The sequence below is a fragment of the Ranitomeya variabilis genome, chromosome 1 (genome assembly GCF_051348905.1).
Source record: "Ranitomeya variabilis isolate aRanVar5 chromosome 1, aRanVar5.hap1, whole genome shotgun sequence".
NCBI classification, from domain to species: Eukaryota; Metazoa; Chordata; class Amphibia; order Anura; family Dendrobatidae; genus Ranitomeya; species Ranitomeya variabilis.
In genome coordinates, this window is record NC_135232.1 from 179,302,770 (window position 1) to 179,325,163 (window position 22,394).

Here is a 22,394-nt window from a genome sequence, read left to right on the forward strand (position 1 = left end):
GGCTACGAAGATGGACTCTAACCCAAGTAGGTGATCTTACACTACTGTGTGGACTTTTTAGTTTGTTTCACTTTGTGCCGGACAAGGACTGTATTTAAGTTTGTTTTTGTTTTGTTTTATGAGGAGTGAAATAAGTAAGTTAGTTTTTGGCCAAATGGCAAAGGCCTTTATGCGATGGTAGAGTAGCTGGGTGAAGTGAACTACAAGGTTCATCAACCGGGAAGACAAAAGCCGTAACCAGGTCAACCACATCAGTGTTATCAAGGCATGATAAGACGGACCATGTTGAAACTCCATATTTGCTGGTTAAGCCAGAAGGGGACATTAAAAATGTCACCGTAGCAGAGACGCTGTTGAAGGCCCAAAAACAACAGTATTGGGAATTGCTGCAGCAGAACCTAGACCTGTTCTCAGATTTGCCAGGGTGTACTGATGTCCTAGAACACGAGGTTCTGAATGAATCAATGTGCAGGTGAACTTGAAGCCCTAGCGAATTCCCGAGGCCCAGTGAGAACTGATCTCCAATGAAGTGAAGCGTATGCTGAATCTCTGAGTCATTGAGGAATCTAAGAGCAGGTGGTCTAGCCCTATTGCTCTTTGTTCCAAAACCCGCTGGCGAATGGAGATTTTGTAATGATCATCGGAATCTGAAAGAAGTCTCCGAGTTCAACACATGATGATGAGCTGATTGAGAGACTTGGGCCAGCAAGATTCATAACCTACTTATATATCTAACAAAGGGATATTGGCAAATTCTCATGTCGCAAGTAGTTAAGAGAAGACTGCTTTCTCTATGCCAGACTGTTGCTTACAGTATGTCCGGATACAGTTCAGACTGGAGGGAGCTCTGGCCACCATCCAGAGGGCCATGGACCATATACTCAAACCCCATAAGAATAAAAGCAAAATTAATATTATTTATATATATATATATATATATATATATATATATATATATATATATATATATATATATATATATCCATATTATTTATATAGCACCATTCATTCCATGGTGCTGTGCATGAGGGGTTACATTCAAAATACAAATATCACTTACAGTAAACAAGCTAACAATGACAGACTGATACAGAGGGAAGTGGACCCTGCCCTTGCATTCTTCAGGATGATGGGGAAGGAGACAGTAGGTTGGTGGGTTGAAGTGTTGCTTTTATATTTTTGTTCAGTCTGTATTTATCTATAAATAGATATCTATATATTGTAATGTGGCTGCCGGACACCTAGTTGATGGGAGGTATGCATCACGGAGGTGGTTGTCCTCTATGATGTAAACCTGGGGTAGTGCCCTAGTGCACATAGTAGTAAGAGACTTGTTTTGTGCATCTGGGCCAGGTTTTACTGGCAGTCTGAGATATGGGCGGGTCTGGCTTCCCACATAACACCCCTGGGTGTGGTTCCCAAGGTAAAATGGAGTCTGTTTGACACATGGTCTGTATTTGTGGAGGTAGGAAGGCCTCCTGTGTTTATCTCCAGACTCAGCCAGTGTACTGACTGCTATCAGCCTGTGTGTCCTGACCTGTCTCTAAAGTCTTTAAGAACTGTTTTCTTTTTTTTTTTTTTGCCTACACTGAAAGTCCGTTTATTTTCCTTTGCTTGCTGCATGGTTTATGAAGCACCAATAACCACCATGGACATTTTAAATGGAAACTGTTCCTGTGTTACGTCACTCAAATGAGTAGTCTTTCCACAATATATAGATAGATATATAGAGTGGGGGAAATAAGTATTTGATATACTGCAAATTTTACAGGTTTTCCCACCAAAAAATAGTGGAGAGGGCTGTAATTTTTATCGTAGGTACACTTCAACTGTGAGAGACCTAATCTACAAATAAAAACCAGAAAATCACATTGTATACATTTAAATAATTAAATTGAATTTTATTGAATTAAATACGTTTTTGATCACCTACCAACCAGCAAGAATTCTGGCTCTCACAGACCTGTTAGTTTTTCTTTAAGAATCCCTCCTACTCTGCACCTGTATTAATTGCACCTGTTTGAACATATCTGTATAAAAGACACCTGTCCACACACTGAGTCACACTCCAACTTCTCCACCATGGCCAAGGCCAAAGAGCTGTCTACGGACATCAGGGACAAAATTGTAGACCTGCACAAGACTGGGATGTGCTACAGGACAGTAGGCAAGCAGCTGGGTTATAAGTCAACAACTGTTGGCACAATTATTAGAAAATGGAAGAAACAAACGATGACTGTCAATCTTCCTAAGTCTGGGGCTCCATGCAAGATCATGCCTTGTAGTGTAAGGATGATTCTGACAAAGATCAGGAATCAGCCCATAACTACATGAGAGTACCTGGTCATGACCTGAACAGAGCTGGGACTACAGTCTCAAGCGTTACTGTTAGTAATACTCTACGCTGTCATGGATTAAAATCCTGCAGGACATACAAGGTCCCCCTGCTTATGCAGCACATGTCCAGGCCCATTTGAAGTTTGACAATGATCATCTGGATGATCGGAGAGAATGTTATATAGTCCGATGAGACCGAAATAGAACTTTTTGGTATCAACTCCACTCTCTGTGTTTGGAGGAAGAAGAGGAATAATTACAACCACAAGAACACCATCCGTCCCATCCGTCAAACATCATACTTTAGGGGTGCTTTTCTGCAAATGTGACAGGACAACTGCACCGTACTGAAGGGAGGATGAATGGAGTCATTTATCGTGAGTAAGAGCATTGAAGATTGGTCATGGCGGGATCTTAGAGTATGACAATGACCTGAAACACACAGCCAGGGCAACTAAGTGAGTGGCCCTGTAAGAAGCATTGCAAAGTCCTGGAGTAGCCAAGCCAGTGTCCAGACCTGAACCTAATAGAATATCTTTGGAGGGAGCTGAAACTCAGTGTTGCTCAGCGACAGCCCCGAAACCTGAAAGATCTGGAGAAGATCTGTATGGAAGAGTGGGCCAAAATCCCTGCTGCACTGTGTGCAAACTTGGTCAAGAACTTCAGGAAACGTCTGACCTCTGTAATTTCAAAGATTTTTGTACCAAATATTAAGCTGTATTTTTCTGTTGTATCAAATACTTATTTCATGCAATAAAATAGAAATTATATAAAAATCATTACTTTTTTCTGGATTTTTTTTTTTTTAGTGACTTGTCTAATACCAACCTGCACAAGCTCCATAATCATGGACACAAGGCTAAATGTGAATCAAGCCTAATGGTGTAGTTGTATTTCTGCTATTGAACTTTCAATATTCCTTTTTCCGAATGCGTAATTATTTGCGGTTGTAAACTGGGTAATTAGCTGAATGAGTGTAAATATCTTCAGTATATCATGGTTCTGCAGGTAGTGTTATATGAGAAGTCTGCTACCACGCTTTCCATTTCAAATTATGCATTCCCTCTGGGTAAATGCAGAACTTAATTTAGCAGTTCATGGCCCAAAATTGACCCATTTGCAAGAAATACGCTCGAGCAGGTTTTATTTTCTTGACAAAGAGAATAGAAAAATTCATTTTCCCAACACATCGTGATTTTATGGGCAAATGAGCAAAGATTCCCTAATTAAACTTCAATATGTAGTCCTTATTTAAATAGTTTATCTACTCAAGAATGTTATGTTTGCATCGTAAAATTGCGTGCCAAAGTTGTTTCCGATAATTGTCTTTCCATCTGTTATTAATACACCAGCGAATGCAACGTTTTCCAGGTTATAAAAACATAAAGCATTCTTAGAGATCCATATCCGCTTCATGAGCTTAGAAAAGGGGCCACTTCCTGGCTCACTTTTCTGGTTACTGATTCATTTATCTGAGTAAATTGGGTAATAAAAGTGTTTAATTTGTCGCTTTGTGTTTTACAACAAGGTTGATGTTTGAAGCCGTGCCATAACCTTATTAGCCTTGTGCCAGCGAAGGTATCCTGGGTGAAAGGTATTGCAAGTATTGCCTGATAATTAAGTGCAGGTAGAACATTTCAGTTCTTTGATCTCCAAACGTTGGAAGACTTTTGTAACATATGCCGGCGTCTCCACATGGTTCCAATCCTCCCACCATGTGGGGACCCCGGCATACTCACCGACCGCAGCAGCATCCTCATGAGTTTCCTCCTGCTCCCCTGTGCGTGCTGCACTGTATTCGGGTGGTGCTAGTGCGCGCACTTCCCTTTTCTTAAAGGGACTGCGCTTGCACATGGTACAATGCCCCAGCTAACAGCTGGGAGGCATTTAGTTAAAGTGGTCACCTGCAAAGTGTCTTCCAGCCAATAGCTGGGAGGTATCTTGTATTAAAGGCGCCCTCGCCAATCGAGAGGTCCCTGAGCAACCCCTATATTAGTGGTGTTGGTATATGCAATTGTATGTTGCCAGATCTTCCGTCCTTAGTCTGTTAGTTATTCCCGTATCCTCTGTTCCCGTTAGTCTAGTATAGTTTGTCTATGTTCCTGTATCCGCTTTGGTGGTATCCTTACCTGAAACTGCATCTGCGGTATCCATTCCGGAATCCCTGGTCCCGTGCGGCCCATCCTGTGTCCGTTGTCCCTGGTCCTAGTTCAGCCAGCTCCAGAACTGTTTTCTGATAGGTTCTTGTTCACACACATAGTTATCTTCTATATTTAAGTTCTCAGTAAAGTACAGTCTGTCAGTCTCTGTTATCTGCTTGTCAAGTGACCTCGGTCACGGCTCCCCGTGTCAGTAAACTGCAAACATTACCTGGTCGTGTCATTCTGGGATAGTAGTGATGTAATTACACCAGACTACTTTTGTTTGACATGTAATTGTAAAGTACTTTTATCACTTGTCCTTTTCATGAAGTCCATTTGCGGTCCCGTCACCTGGTATCTTTGACGTCGATGCTGGTACTTGAAATCCCAACAGCTCATTAGTTTGTTGCAGGAGATGCTCATTCTAAAGAAATGTCTTAATTGCTTTATTAACAAGCATTTGTACTGCCGTAAAGATGAAAAATCATATTTCACATAAAGAGCATCATCAATGTTGCAGGTCATGTGAGTAGAAAAAGTGTAGAAGAGACTCTTATTTACTTGATTAATTGGCCACTGACACAAGGTGTATTCAGTATTTTACTGGATTTCGGTTACAAGGGAGCATTTTATTGTAAGGATGACCTTTCAAATTTGCTGTGACTTTTCTGTGCAAATTCCACAACAAAATTCCGCCATACATTACAACACAGTATATGTAAATAAGGTTTTGAATTGTTTTACATGTCATTGATTTTTTACAGCAAGTCCAAAGGCAGCAAAAAAGTGCAGAGGGTCTGATCTGCAGCGCAGTTCACATGTAACATATGCAGTGGCAAAAATAAGTATAAAAACAATTCTTTGTATGATTTTTGCATAATAAATTTGCATTTTAATGCATAAAATAAGTATTTGATACAATAGAAAAACAGAATTTAATATTTGGTACAGAAACCTTTGTTTGCAATTACAGCAGTCAGACGTTTCCTGTAGTTCTTGACCAAGTTTGCACACACTGCAGCAGGGATATGTAGCGGTCGCTGGGCAACATTGAGTTTCATCTCCCTCCAAACATTTTCTATTGATTTTAGGTCTGCAGACTGGCTAGGCCATTCTGGGTCCTTGAAATGTTTCTTACGGAGTCACTCCTTTGTTGCCCTGGCTGTCCATTTCAGGTCATTGTCATGCTGCAAGACCCAGCCACGACCCATCTTCAATGGTCTTCCTGAGGGAAGGAGGTTGTTGGCCAAAATCTCACGATACATGACCCCATCCATCCTCCCTTCAATACGGTACAGTCCTCCTGTCCCCTTTGCAGAAAAGCCCCCCTAAAGTATGATGTTTCCCCCACCAAACTTCATGGTTGGAAGGTGTTCTTGGGGTTGTACTCCTCCTTCCTCCAAACACAGAGAGTGCAGTTGATACCAAAAGGTTCTATTTTGGTCTCATCTGACCACATGATCGTCTTCTGTGCTTCTTCTGGATCATCCAGATGGTAATTGGCAAACTTCAAATGGGCCTGGACATGTGCTGGCTTGAGGTGGGGGACTTTGCGTGCCCTGCAGGATTTTAATCCATGATGGCATAGTGTGTTACAAACAGTAAAATCTTGCATGGAGTCCCAGATTGAGGACTGTTGACAGTCATCTTGTGTTTCTTCCATTTTCTAATAATTGTGCCAACAGGTGTTGCCTTCTCACAAAGCTGCTTGCCTATTGTCCTGTAGCCCATCTCAGCCTTGTGCAGATCTACAATTTTGTCCCTGGTGTCCTCACACAGCTCTTTGGTTTTGGTCATGGTGGAGAGGGTGGAATATTATCGAGTGTCTTTTATACAGGTACCAAGTTCAAAAAGGTGCAATTAATACACGTAATGAGTGTAGAGTAGGAGGCCTTCATAAAGAAAAACAAACAGGTCTATGAGAGCCAGAATTCATGTTGGTTGGTGATCAAATTTTTTATTTCATGCATTAAAATGCAATTTAATTATGTAAAAATCATACAATGTGATTTTCTGCTTTTTATTTTTAGATTGTCTCTCACAGTTGAAGTGTACCTACAATAAAAATTATACACCTCTCCGTTCTTTGTAGGTGGGAAAACTTGCAAAATTGGCAGTGTCTCAAATACCGTATATACTGGTGTATAAGCCGAGTTTTTCAGCACATTTTTTTTGTACTGAAAATGCCCCCCTCGGCTTATACACGAGTCATTGTGCCAGTTTACAGCAGGGGAGGGGGAGCTTTGGAGCGGCGGGTCACAGGAGGCCGGAGTCGGTGGCTGCGGCTAAAGCCTGTGCCTGCTGCTACAGATAAATGAATATTCACTGCACTGGCAATGAATATTTATTTATCTTCGAGTGCGCATAGTTACATCCGCAGCCGCCAGCTTCCAGTGTATAAAAAAAAAAATAATCCTACTTGCATTCCTTGCGCACCCTCGCAACATCATGTATCTGGCTCCCAGCAGCTCCTGCGGCCGGGCGATCATGTGTCACCACTCATTAAGGGAATAACTATTCATTCCACTCCATACCTATGGGAGTGGAGAGGTGAATATTCTTTTTCTTAATGAGCAGTGACACGTGATCACCTGGCCGCAGGAACTGCTGGAAGCCGGAATGAGATGCTTGGAGGGCACGCATGGAAGGTAAGTAGGATGGGTTTTTTTTGTTTGTTTTTTTTATGCTTTTCTCTTGGGGGTCATACATACAAGGATGGGGATAAGGAGCTGTGCTGACAAGGATCAGAATAAGGAGCCATGCAAACTGCAGACAAGGATGGGAATAAGGAGCCATGCAAACTGCAGACAAGGATGGGAATAAGGAGCCATGCAGACAAGAATGGGAATAAGGAGCCATGCAGACAAGGATGGGAATAAGGAGCCATGCAGACAAGGATTGGGGATAAGGAGCCGTGCAGACAAGGATGGGAATAAGGAACCATGCAGACAAGAATGGGAATAAGGAGCCATGCAGACAAGAATGGGAATAAGGAGCCATGGAGACAAGGATGGGAAGAAGGAGCCATGCAGACAAGGATGGGAATGAGGAGCCATGCAGACAAGGATGGGAATAAGGAGCCATGCAGACCAGGATGGGAATAAGGAGCCATGCAGACAAGGATGGGAATAAGGAACCATGCTGACAAGGATGGGAATGAGGAGCCATGCAGACAAGGATGGGAAGAAGGAGCCATGCAGACAAGAATGGGAATGAGGAGCCATGCAGACAAGGATGGGAATGAGGAGTCATGCAGACGAGGATGGGAATAAGGAGCCATGCAGACCAGGATGGGAATAAGGAGCCATTCAGACAAGGATGGGAATAAGGAACCATGCTGACAAGGATGGGAATGAGGAGCCATGCAGACAAGGATGGGAATAAGGAGCCATGCAGACAAGGATGGGAATAAGGAGCCATGCAGACGAGGATGGGAATAAGGAGCCATGCAGACGAGGATGGGAATAAGGAGCCCTGCAGACGAGGATGGGAATAAGGAACCATGCAGACAAGGATGGGAATGAGGAGCCATGCCGACAAGGATGGGAATGAGGAGCCATGCAGACGAGGATGGGAATAAGGAGCCATGCAGACCAGGATGGGGAATAAGGAGCCATGGAGACAAGGATGAGAAAAAGGAGCCATGCAGACAAGGATGAGAATAAGGAGCCATGCAGACAAGGATGGGAATGAGGAGCCATGCAGACAAGGATGGGAATGAGGAGCCATGCAAACAAGGATGGGAATGAGGAGCCATGCATACCAGGATGGGAATAAGGAGCCATGCATACCTGAATAAGGATTAGGGGAGAATGCATACCCGGTTTATACTCGAGTCAATAAGTTTTCCCAGTTTTTCGAGGTTTTTCTGCTTTATACTCGGGTCGACTTATACATGAGTATATGCGGTGTTTATTTCCCCCACTGTATGAGTAATTGCGGTGACTTTGCTGCTAATTACGATCCCTCTTTTCTTTCTACTATGTCTGACCACACTCTTGCTTTTATTTCCCTTCTGCTCTAGGTCAAGTTTCAGTGCTCTCCTTACCCTTCCTTTACTATTTTTGTGGTGACTCTAAATCCATGCCTAGGTTTTGTTTTTAGCCTCTTCATGACATGCGCTGTACGTATACAACACAAGTCAGAAGTGGGTGTATGGAGCAGGCTCTTAGGGTGAGCCCACTCATACCCAGCAGGTAAGGGCTCTGTAATAAAAGTCAAAACCTGCCTCTAAAAATCGCGAGTAGCGCGGCTGTTAGCCAGTTGTTATATGACTGTCAGACAGACAGCGGCATTAAAAAGACATCGGCATGGGGGCCCGTCATTTCATGTGCCTTGAGCCGTGTCCTTCCGTCAACACACCCATGACTTGATCACAATTCACCAATAGGTTGCTAAAATACCCGGAGGGGATCTATTGAAGACCTCCTTGCCTCTCATTATGGGAGCACGCTTGATACCCTGCCTGTGGCTGTGCTTCAAAAGAAACTGTGATTGTAACTTTTTTCCAGCAAAACTGGTATTGCTGTAATATAGCAGAAGCTATCAAACAATTTCAGTACATGTTCAAGACCCCTAAAAGGACTAACAAATACATTGAAAGGTAAAAAAAAGAAAAGTTTTAAAAAATGTGAAAAAATAACCCCCCTTTTTTCCCCATGAAAGTAAAAATTAAAAAAAGTTCAAATGTGGCAACACCATGTTCAGAAAAGTCCAATCTATGAAAATATAAAAATAATTAACCCATCGGTAAACACCATAAACGGAAAACATTCAAAAACGCCAAAATTATGGTTTTTTTAATCGATGCAATACCACAAAAAATGCTGTAACAAGCAATCAAAACGTCCTATCATTTCCAAAATAGTATTACAAAAATCCTTGTTTCACCCTGCCAAAAATAAGCCATCACACAGGTCCATCGACCAAAAAATGAAAACATTATTGGTCTCGGAAAATGGCTGTGAACCAGGCCTTTAAATCTATGGGCTATAGACTTAAATGATATTAACACATTTAACAAAAATATCATTTTACATATGTTAGTGGTTGTCATGATTGGAAGCTTTGCACTAAGTTTCAAGCTCCAGTAGTCAATCCATAATTTCCAGGACCCTGATTTTCAATTTGCAGCCTTCTCCTAATTTACGATTTTTCTCTTGTGGATGTCTCCCTACCAGTAACACCTGTGAGGTCTTTGAGTCCAGAATACTCCGGTCTTCACTAGTTCTCGTGAGTCCGCACAAGTTCATTCATGGACTGATTTCCCCTTTAACAGACATTTGAGGATCTCTTTTCACTTATCTTGACAGACACTGGTGTTAAGGACTCAGCCTGCAGCTTTCTACAAGAGTTTCTATGATCTCCCCTTCCCACGTATCCGTACGCTGCCTTATGTGTGTTCCTCAGAACCTCAGTAACAGCACTATAGACTTCTACTGGGCTCTTAGCTTTGCTTCTGTGGAGCCTTGGGAGGTCTGAGTGTTACATCCATAGTCACATCCACAAAAAGCATCCTGGGGTCTGCTGTCAAACGAAGAGAGACAGTAAGGAAGAAGCAAAGACATCTGGCACTGCCAAGAGAAGAGTGCCGTTCGATCTGTCAGAAATAATAGGCAGCTAGCAAAAGAGAGAAATACAGAGCAGCAGCAAAGAGTAGATAACATGTTTAGAGAAGTCTATTCAGAAAAATGGTTCACTTTATTTAATACATTTGCAGTGTTTCACTTTACATTCTTCATTCCTCCATTCATTTTCAGCCCCTCTAATATGTAGTTTGCAGTCTGATCCTGGTTTCAGATTTTTCTATTGTGTTTCTCCCTGCAATATAGGCTGGATGTGAGCTCTGTTTTCATTGGCTTTCATGCATCTTCCCAGCTCCAAAACTGTGCGTCCATCTCTTTTTCTGTTTTCTCTGAATTACTATCCTCTGTCCATCTGTTTACAAACCCCCTCGCCTCCAAGAGAATTGGCTGGTTGTGCAAGTGACACTTCTCCAACTCTGACGAGACTGTCGGCATAGTGTGATCTGATTGTCTTGGATGAGAGAATCTGAGCACCCTGTGAGGAGAAGACAGAGAGTAAAATTTCTCCATCTTCTTCATTCTGTCATTCAGTAGAAATCACACTGCACTCAGATGTCATTCAAGTGCAGTCTGTTTTCCCTGCACATATACTTAAATCCCATGTTGTCCTGTCTGTATACTGTTTTTGTGTCCTCCTCTACCCAGGAGCTGTGGTATGGTCAGACACAGCCATTACACAGCACACAGCAGGGGCACATTTATAAGATTATCTCAGCACAGGAATGTTTTTTTTTTTTGGAACACATCTAATTGTGGAACTTATTCCAGAATGTGTTAATTGACTTTGTTTTTGGGAAAGCCTCTTTCACTGGAGAATGATTCTTCCCCAAGTGAAATCACCAGATGTTCTATCCTGAGAACTATTAGCGCTATATCTGTCTTCAGGATTACCTACGTAGGACTTCTGGGGAGAGCAGGTCTCATGAGAACGCATTTTCCTGCTATCACAACATACACTAACAACTCCGGATTATTGCCATTTTTATTGCAATAGACAAGAAGTTGATAAATTGTTCTTATTTTTATATTTCCAGAGAACTGTGTACAGAGACTCAGCAGGAGTTCTCATGTAGAGAATATTGACATTCAGTGCTGAGTGAAGCCTTCATTTAATGTACAGTGTCTATATTATGTTTGGGATAATAGCTGTCATCGGGAATATAAATCCTGCTAGAAGTTTATTTTTTATTTTCTATAACCAGCCCTGACCTACGTAAACCGTTTTTGGGCACATCCATTTTCCAGCTAAGTATTGGGGTCATAATCATTTATTTCTCGCAGTATAACTCACTGTGCTGTCCTCTGAGTTCCTTGAAAAATCCATTTATTTGTTTTTCTATTTTTCATGTTCTAATGTGTTTTGCAATCCTTTGTCTGACCATTAAGAAGAGAAATCTCTCTAGGGACGCTGAATGACGAGGATGGCTTACTGTATTTTCTGTGAATACTGGGAAATGAAAGGGAGGTATAGCAGACGTGCTACTTGCCTTAGATGAGGCTTAATATATTGGTCCAAAATGAATCCGTTTTGTACAGAACTAGGAAGACTTCTGCTTGCAACTGAAAGGTTTAACATGAATTGTCTCCTTTTGTTTTTCCATATTTCGCAAACTTTCCTGATCCCTAACTTGTCTTTACTTTAGGAAACTGCAAACCCACCCAGCCGCCCCCCAGATGTTGTCACGAGTGACGTCACCTCTGTCGATCAGGTACATTTATATTTTGTGCATTCATTGTGCCACTTCATTTCAGTCTTGCCTTAAAATACATGTTATAATGTGTCCGTTGAATTGCTTTGTGTTTTTTTTTTTTTTTTTAATTTATTTATTTTTTTTAATGAATTATCCATTTGCAGTTAGCATCTTCATGAGAACTTTACGTTTTTGCTAAAACGCTTTGGAATTCATAGTGTTTTCTATGGCAGCAGATCAGAGATTTACTTTTTTATTTGTAGTTGTAAAATGATAGCCCCATGCCCAGTTCAGTTGCCTTTGTCGTTGCTTTACACTGTAGATATATTTTGGTCTTTAGATAAGTTTACTGTCGTATCGACCTTCAACCACTGTTTCATATATAGTAGGTTCAGTCAATGCCGGTAGTCTATAATGCTCTGTTTGTACCAAGTAAAAGTGATGCTGATTTATAGAAGACGTGTCTGAATTCTGCACTTGTGTGTTTTAGTAAATAATAGTATTCCCCTTTAAATACTAATGTTGGATCCCTTTTTGTGAGTCTGTTATGTCATTCCTTTGTGGTCCATTACAGTTATGGCCTTCGATCAACATATATATGCTGAAACATATATGTTAAATGGGACATTATAGTGATGACATATCCTATGTTATATGTAGTTAATATCAAATAAGTAGGGTTCGATACCCGGCCCCCTCCAATCAACTATATTTAGCTCTGGCTGTAACCAGATGTGAAAATTGCACAATATGTAGAGAATAGGAGCTGATCTGCAGCACCTGGCAGCTGCTACTGCATTTTCAAAGGAGCTAAACTACAGCGCTGAGTGTTTACATATGGCCGCTGCCAGGGCTCTTAACAACTGATAGGTTCGTAGTCACCAAAATTTTCATAATACTGACAGTAACACTAGAAATTGTTTTTTACATTTCTGTATATAAACCTATAATATGTAGAGACTGTTCCAAAATATAATCAATATATCAACTTTTATTATGTCATAATAAAACCATAAAATAGATTTAAAAAATGTATCTAAAGGTAGTGCATGATAAAAGAAGGGAAAAAGAGGTCCTATTGTATGTGGTTAATAGGATAAAGCATCGTAGATGCATACTTTTAAGTAATTTTGGCAAATATACAAAGAAACATAGAATTTGTAAGCAAATGAAATTGCCAGAAAATTATTTTCATATATTTGCTAAAAGGACAATTCCTAAAAATACAAATCCTCTCAAGCAGCTTGGATTGTGTGCCTCTCCACTCTTCCTCCAGACTCTTGATTTCCAAGGTCTAGTGTGAAGTTTCCACAATCAGTGACGGTTTGGGGAGAAATGTCATCTGCTGGTGTAGGTCCACTGTGTTTTATCAAGACCAAAGTCAGTGCAGCCGTCTACCAGGAAATTTTAGAGCACTTCATGCTTCCCTCTGCCGACAAGCTTTTTGGACATGGAAATTTCATTCTCCAGCAGGACTTGGCACCTGTCCACACTGCCAAATGTACCAATACCTGGTTTACAAACAACAGTATCACTGTGCTTGATTGGCCAGCAAACTCGCCTGACCTTAACACCATAGAGAATCTATGGGATATTGTCAAGAGGAAGATGAGAGACACCAGACCCAACAATGCAGACGAGCTGAAGGCTGGTATCAAAGCAACCTGGGCTTCCATAACACCTCTGCAGTGCCACAGGCTGATCGCCTTCATGCCACGCCGCATTGATTCAGTAATTGATGCAAAAGGAGCCTCGACCAATTAATGAGTGCATTTACAGAACATACCGTACATTTCAGTAGGCCAACATTTTGGATTATAAAATCATTTTTCAAGCTGGTGTTATAAAGTATTCTAATTTACTGAGATGACTTTTGGATTTTCACTGGCTGTAAGCCATAATCATCAACATTAACAGAAAAAAACACTTGAAATAGATCACTCTGTTTGTAATGACTCTATATGAGTTTCACTTTTTTGTATTGAAGAATTGAAATAAATTAACTTTTTGATGATTTTTTAATTTTGTGAGATGCACCTGTATGTTTAGTGTGAATGTAAGGAAAGCTCCTTAGTCGTTTCCCCAGGGTTAAAAATAATAATAACAAATATACAAAAAGTTTGGACACACCTTCTCATTTAAAGATTTTTCTGTATTTTCATGACTATGAAAATTGTACATTCACACTGAAGGCATCAAAACTATGAATTAACACATGTGGAATTATATACTTAATTTAAGTTGTTTCACACTTTTTTGTTATGTCTTATATTCTAGGTTCTTCAAAGTAGCCACCTTTTGCTTTGATGACTGCTTTGCACACTATTGGCATTCTCTTGATGAGCTTCAAGAGGTAGTCACCGGAAATGGTTTTCACTTCACAGGCGTGCCCTGTCAGGTTTAATAAGTGGGATTTCTTGCCTTATAAATGGGGTTGGGACCATCAGTTGTGTTGTGCAGAAGTCTGGTGGATACACAGCTGATCGTCCTACTGAATAGACTGTTAGAATTTGTATTATGGCAAGAACTAAGCAGCTAAGTAAAGAAAAACGAGTGGCCATCTTTAAGAAATGAAGGTCAGTCAGTCTGAAAAATTGGGAAAACTTTGAAAGTGTCCCCAAGTGCAGTGGCAAAAACCATCAAGCGCTACAAAGAAACTGGCTCACATGAGGACCGCCCCAGAAAAGGAAGAACAAGAGTCATCTCTGCTTCTGAGGATAAGTTTATCCGAGTCACCAGCCTCAGAAAATGCAGGTTAACAGCAGCTCAGATTAGAGACCAGGTCAATGCCACACAGAGTTCTAGCAGCAGACAGATCTCTACAACAACTGTTAAGAGGAGACTTTGTGCAGCAGGCCTTCATGGTAAAATAGCTGCTAGGAAACCACTGCTAAGGACAGGCAACAAGCAGAAGAGACTTGTTTGGGCTAAAGAACACAAGGAATGGACATTAGACCAGTGGAAATCTGTGCTTTCGTGTGATGAGTCCAAATTTGAGATCTTTGGTTCCAACCACCGTGTCTTTGTGCGACTCAGAAAAGGTGAACGGATGGACTCTACATGCCTGGTTCCCACCGTGAAGCATGGAGGAGGAGTGCTTTGCTGGTGACACTGTTGGGGATTTATTCAAAATTGAAGGCATTCTGAACCAGCATGGCTACCACAGCATCTTGCAGCGGCATGCTATTCTATCCGGTTTGCGTTTAGTTGGACCATCATTTATTTTTCAACAGGACAATGACCTCAAACACACCTCCAGGCTGTGTAAGGGCTATTTGACCAAGAAGGAGAGTGATGGGGTGCTATGCCAGATGACCTGGCCTCCACAGTCACCAGATCTGAACCCAATCAAGATGGTTTGGGGTGAGCTGGACCGCAGAGTGAAGGCAAAAGGGTCAACAAGTGCTAAGCATCTATGGGAACTCCTTCAAGATTGTTGGAAGACCATTCCCAGTGACTACCTCTTGAAGCTCATCAAGAGAATGCCAAGAGTCTGCAAAGCAGTCATCAAAGCAAAAGGTGGCTACTTTGAAGAACCTAGAATATAAGACATATTTTCAGTTGTTTCACACTTTTTTGTTAAGTATATAATTCCACATGTGTTAATTCATAGTTTTGATGCTTTCAGTGTGAATGTACAATTTTCATAGTCATGAAAATACAGAAAAATCTTTAAATGAGAAGGTGTGTCCAAACTTTTGGTCTGTACTGTGTACATATATATATTTTTTTAACCCTGTGGAAAATTTAATGAGAATAGGGAGCTTTCCTTTCATTCACACTAAGCATACTATGTGTTGTGCTATAAGTCAGACGGACACTGTCCAATCTGTTTGGACAGTGCCAGACTGTTTACAGAGATATCCTGGTTTTTGTTTTTCTCCATTGCCAGGAAGCATAGCTGAACAGTCGCACAGGATAGGTGATCCAACATTGTTATTTTATGGTGAATAACGAGCTAAGTGTGCTGACTGGCGGTCCTTGATACTACTATGGAGGTCATGGTGAGAGAAGACCCAATGCTGAACCTGTTCTGCTTCCGCCCAGCAGAGCCTTAGCATTTTCCTGTAGACAAAAATAATGGAGACTCAGTCCATAGAGATTTAAAGCTCACTTTGCGGTCAACGGTAGTTGTTTACATTTACATACAGGGTGTCCCCTACAGATATGGGACATAATCAATTTTAACATGTACTTTAGGAAGGGAAGCGCCGAGTTTTGGGCTGTGTAAGTGAGATTTTTTATAAGTTATTTTGTAAAAACAAATGGATGATGATGATGCCGCCATACTAGTGTGGAACTGCAATAGAGTGTAAGCCATCAATCATGCCAAATGCTTCTTAGAAAAGTATTGAAACAGGTTTGCCCTGACATAGTGCAAGTCAGAAAGGCGTCTTGCACGCCTATAAATCTAATATATAATTGCCTAGAATACTACTTCCTGCAATTTGTGCCAACTTCCGTGGCTTTGTCCGGAGCTAATGTTCGGAGCTAATGTCCGGAGCTAATGTCCGGAGCTAATGTCCGGAGCTAATGTCCGGATATTAATTGCCTAGAATACTACTTCCTGCAATTTGTGCCAACTTCCGTGGCTTTGTCCGGAGCTAATGTCCGGAGCTAATGTCCGGAGCTAATGTCCGGAGATAAGTGACGTCACCAGTGTCCTACACCCAGGCAGAGCAAGGGGGCCGCAGGCGGCATATGGGGCCCCAGGCAGAGCACAGTGGCCCCAGACAGAGCACAGGGGCCCCAGGCAGCATATGGGGCCCCAGGCAGAACACAGTGGTCCCAGGTAGAGCACAGGGGCCCCAGGCAGAACATGGGGCCCCCAGGCAGAGCACAGGGCCCCCCAGGCAGAGCACAGGGGCCTCAGGCAGCATATGGGGCCCCAGGCAGAGCACAGGGGCCCCAGGCAGCATATGGTGCCCCAGGCAGAGCACAGTGGCCCCAGGCAGAGCACAGGGGCCCCAGGCAGCATATGGGGCCCCAGGCAGAGCACAGTGGTCCCAGGTAGAGCACAGGGGCCCCAGGCAGCCTATGGGGCCCCAGGTAGAGCACAGGGGCCCCGGGCAGCCTATGGGGCCCCAGGCAGAGCACAGTGGCCCCAGGCAGAGCACAGGGGCCCCAGGCAGAACATGGGGCCCCAGGCAGAGCACAGGGGCCCCAGGCAGAGCACAGGGGCCCCAGGCAGCATATGGAGCCCCAGGCAGAGCACAGGGGCCCCAGGCAGCATATGGGGCCCCAGGCAGAGCACAGTGGTCCCAGGCAGAGCACAGGGGCCCCAGGCAGCCTATGGGGCCCCAGGCAGAGCACAGTGGCCCCAGGCAGAACATGGGGCCCCAGGCAGAGCACAGGGGCCCCAGGCAGAGCACAGGGGCCCCAGGCAGAGCACAGGGGCCCCAGGCAGCATATGGGGCCCCAGGCAGAGCACAGGGGCCCCAGGCAGCATATGGGGCCCCGGGCATAGAGCACAGGGGCCCCAGGCAGAGCACAGGGGCCCCAGGCAGCATATGGGGCCCCAGGCAGAGCACAGTGGCCCCAGGCAGAGCACAGGGGCCCCAGGCAGCATATGGGGCCCCAGGCAGAGCGCAGTGGTCCCAGGCAGAGCACAGGGGCCCCAGGCAGCCTATGGGGCCCCAGGCAGAGCACAGTGGCCCCAGGCAGAACATGGGGCCCCAGGCAGAGCACAGGGGCCCCAGGCAGAGCACAGGGGCCCCAGGCAGAGCACAGGGGCCCCAGGCAGCATATGGGGCCCCAGGCAGAGCACAGGGGCCCAAGGCAGCATATGGGGCCCCAGGCAGAGCACAGGGGCCCCAGGCAGAGCACAGGGGCCCCAGGCAGCATATGGGGCCCCAGGCAGAGCACAGTGGTCCCAGGCAGAGCACAGGGGCCCCAGGCAGCCTATGGGGCCCCAGGCAGAGCACAGTGTCCCCAGGCAGAGCACGTGGCCCCAGGCAGAGCACAGTGGCCCCAGGCAGAGCAGAGGGGCCCCAGGCAGCATATGGGGCCCCAGGCAGAGCACAGTGGTCCCAGGCAGAGCACAGGGGCCCCAGGCAGCCTATGGGGCCCCAGGCAGAGCACAGGGGCCCCAGGTAGCATATGGGGCCCCAGGCAGAGCACAGGGGCCCCAGGCAGAGCAGAGGGGCCCCAGGCAGCATATGGGGCCCCAGGCAGAGCACAGTGGTCCCAGGTAGAGCACAGGGGCCCCAGGCAGCCTATGGGGCCCCAGGCAGAGCACAGGGGCCCCAGGCAGCATATGGGGCCCCAGGCAGAGCACAGGGGCCCCAGGCAGCATATGGGGCCCCAGGCAGAGCACAGGGGCCCCAGGCAGAGCACAGGGGCCCCAGGCAGCATATGGGGCCCCAGGCAGAGCACAGTGGTCCCAGGCAGAGCACAGGGGCCCCAGGCAGCCTATGGGGCCCCAGGCAGAGCACAGTGTCCCCAGGCAGAGCACGTGGCCCCAGGCAGAGCACAGTGGCCCCAGGCAGAGCAGAGGGGCCCCAGGCAGCATATGGGGCCCCAGGCAGAGCACAGTGGTCCCAGGCAGAGCACAGGGGCCCCAGGCAGCCTATGGGGCCCCAGGCAGAGCACAGGGGCCCCAGGTAGCCTATGGGGCCCCAGGCAGAGCACAGGGGCCCCAGGCAGCATATGGGGCCCCAGGCAGAGCACAGTGGTCCCAGGCAGAGCACAGGGGCCCCAGGCAGCATATGGGGCCCCAGGCAGCATATGGGGCCCCAGGCAGAGCACAGGGGCCCCAGGCAGCATATGGGGCCCCAGGCAGAGCACAGGGGCCCCAGGCAGCATATGGGGCCCCAGGCAGAGCACAGTGGCCCCAGGCAGAGCACACACTAAATCGGAGGCCGAGGGGCCCCGCCCACCAAATCGGAGGCCGAGGAGCCCCACCCACCAAATCGAAGGCCGAGCGGCCCCGCCCACCAAATCGGAGGCCGAGGGGCTCGGCCCCGCCCACCAAATCGGAGGCCGAGGGGCTCGGCCCCGCCCACCAAATCGGAGGCCGAGGGGCTCGGCCCCGCCCACCAAATCGGAGGCCGAGGGTCCCCGCCCACCAAATCGGAGGCCGAGGGGCCCCGCCCACCAAATCGGAGGCCGAGGAGCCCCACCCACCAAATCGAAGGCCGAGCGGCCCCGCCCACCAAATCGGAGGCCGAGGGGCTCGGCCCCGCCCACCAAATCGGAGGCCGAGGGGCTCGGCCCCGCCCACCAAATCGGAGGCCGAGGGGCTCGGCCCCGCCCACCAAATCGGAGGCCGAGGGGCCCCGCCCGCCAAATCGGAGGCCGAGGGGCCCCGCCCGCCAAATCGGAGGCCGAGGGGCCCCGCCCGCCAAATCGGAGGCCGAGGGGCCCCGCCCACCAAATCGGAGGCCGAGGGGCCCCGCCCACCAAATCGGAGGCCGAGGGGCCCCGCCCACCAAATCGGAGGCCGAGGGGCCCCGCCCACCAAATCGGAGGCCGAGGGGCCCCGCCCACCAAATCGGAGGCCGAGGGGCCCCGCCCACCAAATCGGAGGCCGAGGGGCCCCGCCCACCAAATCGGAGGCCGAGGGGCCCCGCCCACCAAATCGGAGGCCGAGGGGCCCCGCCCACCAAATCGGAGGCCGAGGGGCCCCGCCCACCAAATCGGAGGCCGAGGGGCCCCGCCCACCAAATCGAAGGCCGAGCGGCCCCGCCCACCAAAGCGGAGGCCGAGGGGCCCCGACCACCACATCGGAGGCCGAGGGGCCCCGCCAACCAAATCGGAGGCCGAGGGGCCCCGACCACCACATCGGAGGCCGAGGGGCCCCGACCACCACATCGGAGGCCGAGGGGCCCCGACCACCACATCGGAGGCCGAGGGGCCCCGACCACCACATCGGAGGCCGAGGGGCCCCGCCAACCACATCGGAGGCCGAGGGGCCCCGCCCACCAAAAGTAAGTGCGGCCCCAAAAGTAAGTGCGCCCCCGGGTGCAAAAGTAAGTGCGCCCCCGGGTGCAAAAGTAAGTGCGCCCCCGGGTGCAAAAGTAAGTGCGCCCCCGGGTGCAAAAGTAAGTGCGCCCCCGGGTGCAAAAGTAAGTGCGCCCCCGGGTGCAAAAGTAAGTGCGCCCCCGGGTGCAAAAGTAAGTGCGCCCCCGGGTGCAAAAGTAAGTGCGCCCCCGGGTGCAAAAGTAAGTGCGCCCCCGGGTGCAAAAGTAAGTGCGCCCCCGGGTGCAAAAGTAAGTGCGCCCCCGGGTGCAAAAGTAAGTGCGCCCCCGGGTGCAAAAGTAAGTGCGCCCCCGGGTGCAAAAGTAAGTGCGCCCCCGGGTGCAAAAGTAAGCGCGCCCCCGGGTGCAAAAGTAAGCGCGCCCCCGGGTGCAAAAGTAAGCGCGCCCCCGGGTGCAAAAGTAAGCGCGCCCCCGGGTGCAAAAGTAAGCGCGGCCCCGGGTGCAAAAGTAAGCGCGCCCCCCAGTCCCGTGTGTGAAAAGTAAGCGCGCCCCCCAGTCCCGTGTGTGAAAAGTGCTGCTGTAAAGCTGGTAGCGCTGTGCAAGCACCATGTATTTCCTTCAGGAAATGCCCATCTAATATATAATTGCCTAGAATACTACTTCCTGCAATTTGTGCCAACTTCCGTGGCTTTGTCCGGAGCTAATGTCCGGAGATAATGTCCGGAGCTAATGTCCGGAGCTAATGTCCGGAGATAAGTGACGTCACCAGTGTCCTACACCCAGGCAGAGCACAGGGGCCCCAGGCAGCATATGGGGCCCCAGGCAGAGCACAGTGGCCCCAGGCAGAGCACAGGGGCCCCAGGCAGCATATTGGGCCCCAGGCAGAGCACAGTGGTCCCAGGCAGAGCACAGGGGCCCCAGGCAGCCTATGGGCCCCAGGCAGAGCACAGTGGCCCCAGGCAGAGCACAAAGGCCCCAGGCAGCATATTGGGCCCCAGGCAGAGCACAGTGGTCCCAGGCAGAGCACAGGGGCCCCAGGCAGCCTATGGGCCCCAGGCAGAGCACAGTGGCCCCAGGCAGAGCACAGGGGCCCCAGGCAGCATATGGGGCCCCAGGCAGAGCACAGGGGCCCCAGGCAGCATATGGGGCCCCAGGCAGAGCACAGTGGCCCCAGGCAGAGCACAGGGGCCCCAGGCAGAGCACAGGGGCCCCAGGCAGCATATGGGGCCCCAGGCAGAGCACAGTGGCCCCAGGCAGAACATGGGGCCCCAGGCAGAGCACAGGGGCTCCAGGCAGCATATGGGGCCCCAGGCAGAGCACAGTGGTCCCAGGTAGAGCACAGGGGCCCCAGGCAGCCTATGGGGCCCCAGGCAGAGTACAGGGGCCCCAGGCAGCATATGGGGCCCCAGGCAGCATATGGGGCCCCAGGCAGAGCACTGTGGCCCCAGGCAGAGCAGAGCACAGGGGCCCCAGGCAGAACATGGGGCCCCAGGCAGAGCACAGGGGCCCCAGGCAGAGCACAGGGGCCCCAGGCAGCATATGGGGCCCCAGGCAGAGCACAGGGGCCCCAGGCAGCATATGGGGCCCCAGGCAGAGCACAGCGATATTTTGGACCACTGTGCGGTGTTTCAGACCCCCTGTGTGATGTCTGGGGCCCTGTTCTTAAGTATATTAAAGATTAAAGTAACGTATATTAAAGTATATTATAGATCAAATTTGACACGTTTATGAGCACCATTGAGTGATATACTCAAGAATGACATAATTTTTCAACATTTTATGGTTTCAAACTGTAAACACTCAGAGTTTTTTTTACTTCAACCAGAAAACCTTAACGGTTCATAAAAAACTTGACTGTTCAGGATATGATAAAAGTCATAGTATTCTGAATCTTTAACTTATAAAGATACCTTTACATGGGGTGATTATTGGTTCCAGAGAGGCTTTCGGCCGATAATCGTACACATGGCTGGTGACAGGACAATACAATATAAACGTTCAAAGGTAAACACTGATAACATTAAAATCTAATATATAATTGCCTAGAATACTACTTCCGGCAATTTGTGCCAACTTCCGTGGCTTTGTCCGGAGATAATGTCCGGAGATAAGTGACGTCACCAGCGTCCTACACCCGCTCAGGGTGGACAAAGATATATGCCTTCGTGGTGCGCGGCACTTTTCTGATTGGTTGCCGCCTGCCGCGAGCGACCAATCAGAAATGTGCCGTACTGTGACACACTCCGCCCGCCATTTTGGTGTGATTTTTGAATTTTTACCTCACAGCAAGTTTCTACTGCGTGGAGGCGGTCCCAGTGACGTCGCTCTTCAAGCTCCTGCCGAATTTCGTCAAAAAAATGATAATATAGTTTTGGTAAATGGTATATATTTAGTTGTGAAGTGGTTCAGTGACATTTTCACACCAATTTTGAACTTTTGTTTGGTGTTTTCTCCATATACTGCCTATTATTCACTGTTATACTGAGAGACTGCCGTTTATTAACCTCTTCTTTGCCACACTGGGTATATTGCTCTATTATTTGCCACATAAGGACATTGTCCATTATTGCCCAGCAATTTCTCTGCAATATAAACTGCCTATTTATTAATATCTGTATTCCTGCAAAGAACTATTGCCTATTATTAACTGGCTATTTTCCTACTACCTGACACTGCCTCTTATTAACCTGTTGTTTGCCACCACCACGCTTAAAGCTGTTT

The 22,394-nt window shown here is 47.4% G+C and overlaps 1 protein-coding gene across 1 annotated transcript in view; it reads left to right on the forward strand.

Annotated features, from left to right (window-relative positions):
- HSD17B4 (hydroxysteroid 17-beta dehydrogenase 4) overlaps positions 1 to 22,394 on the forward strand; it is a 412,752-nt gene that overhangs the window by 255,107 nt on the left and 135,251 nt on the right. The window contains exon 17 of the mRNA XM_077290859.1: positions 11,707 to 11,772. Within this exon, the coding sequence (XP_077146974.1) occupies positions 11,707 to 11,772 (66 nt within the window). The remainder of the gene's footprint in view (positions 1 to 11,706; positions 11,773 to 22,394) is intronic.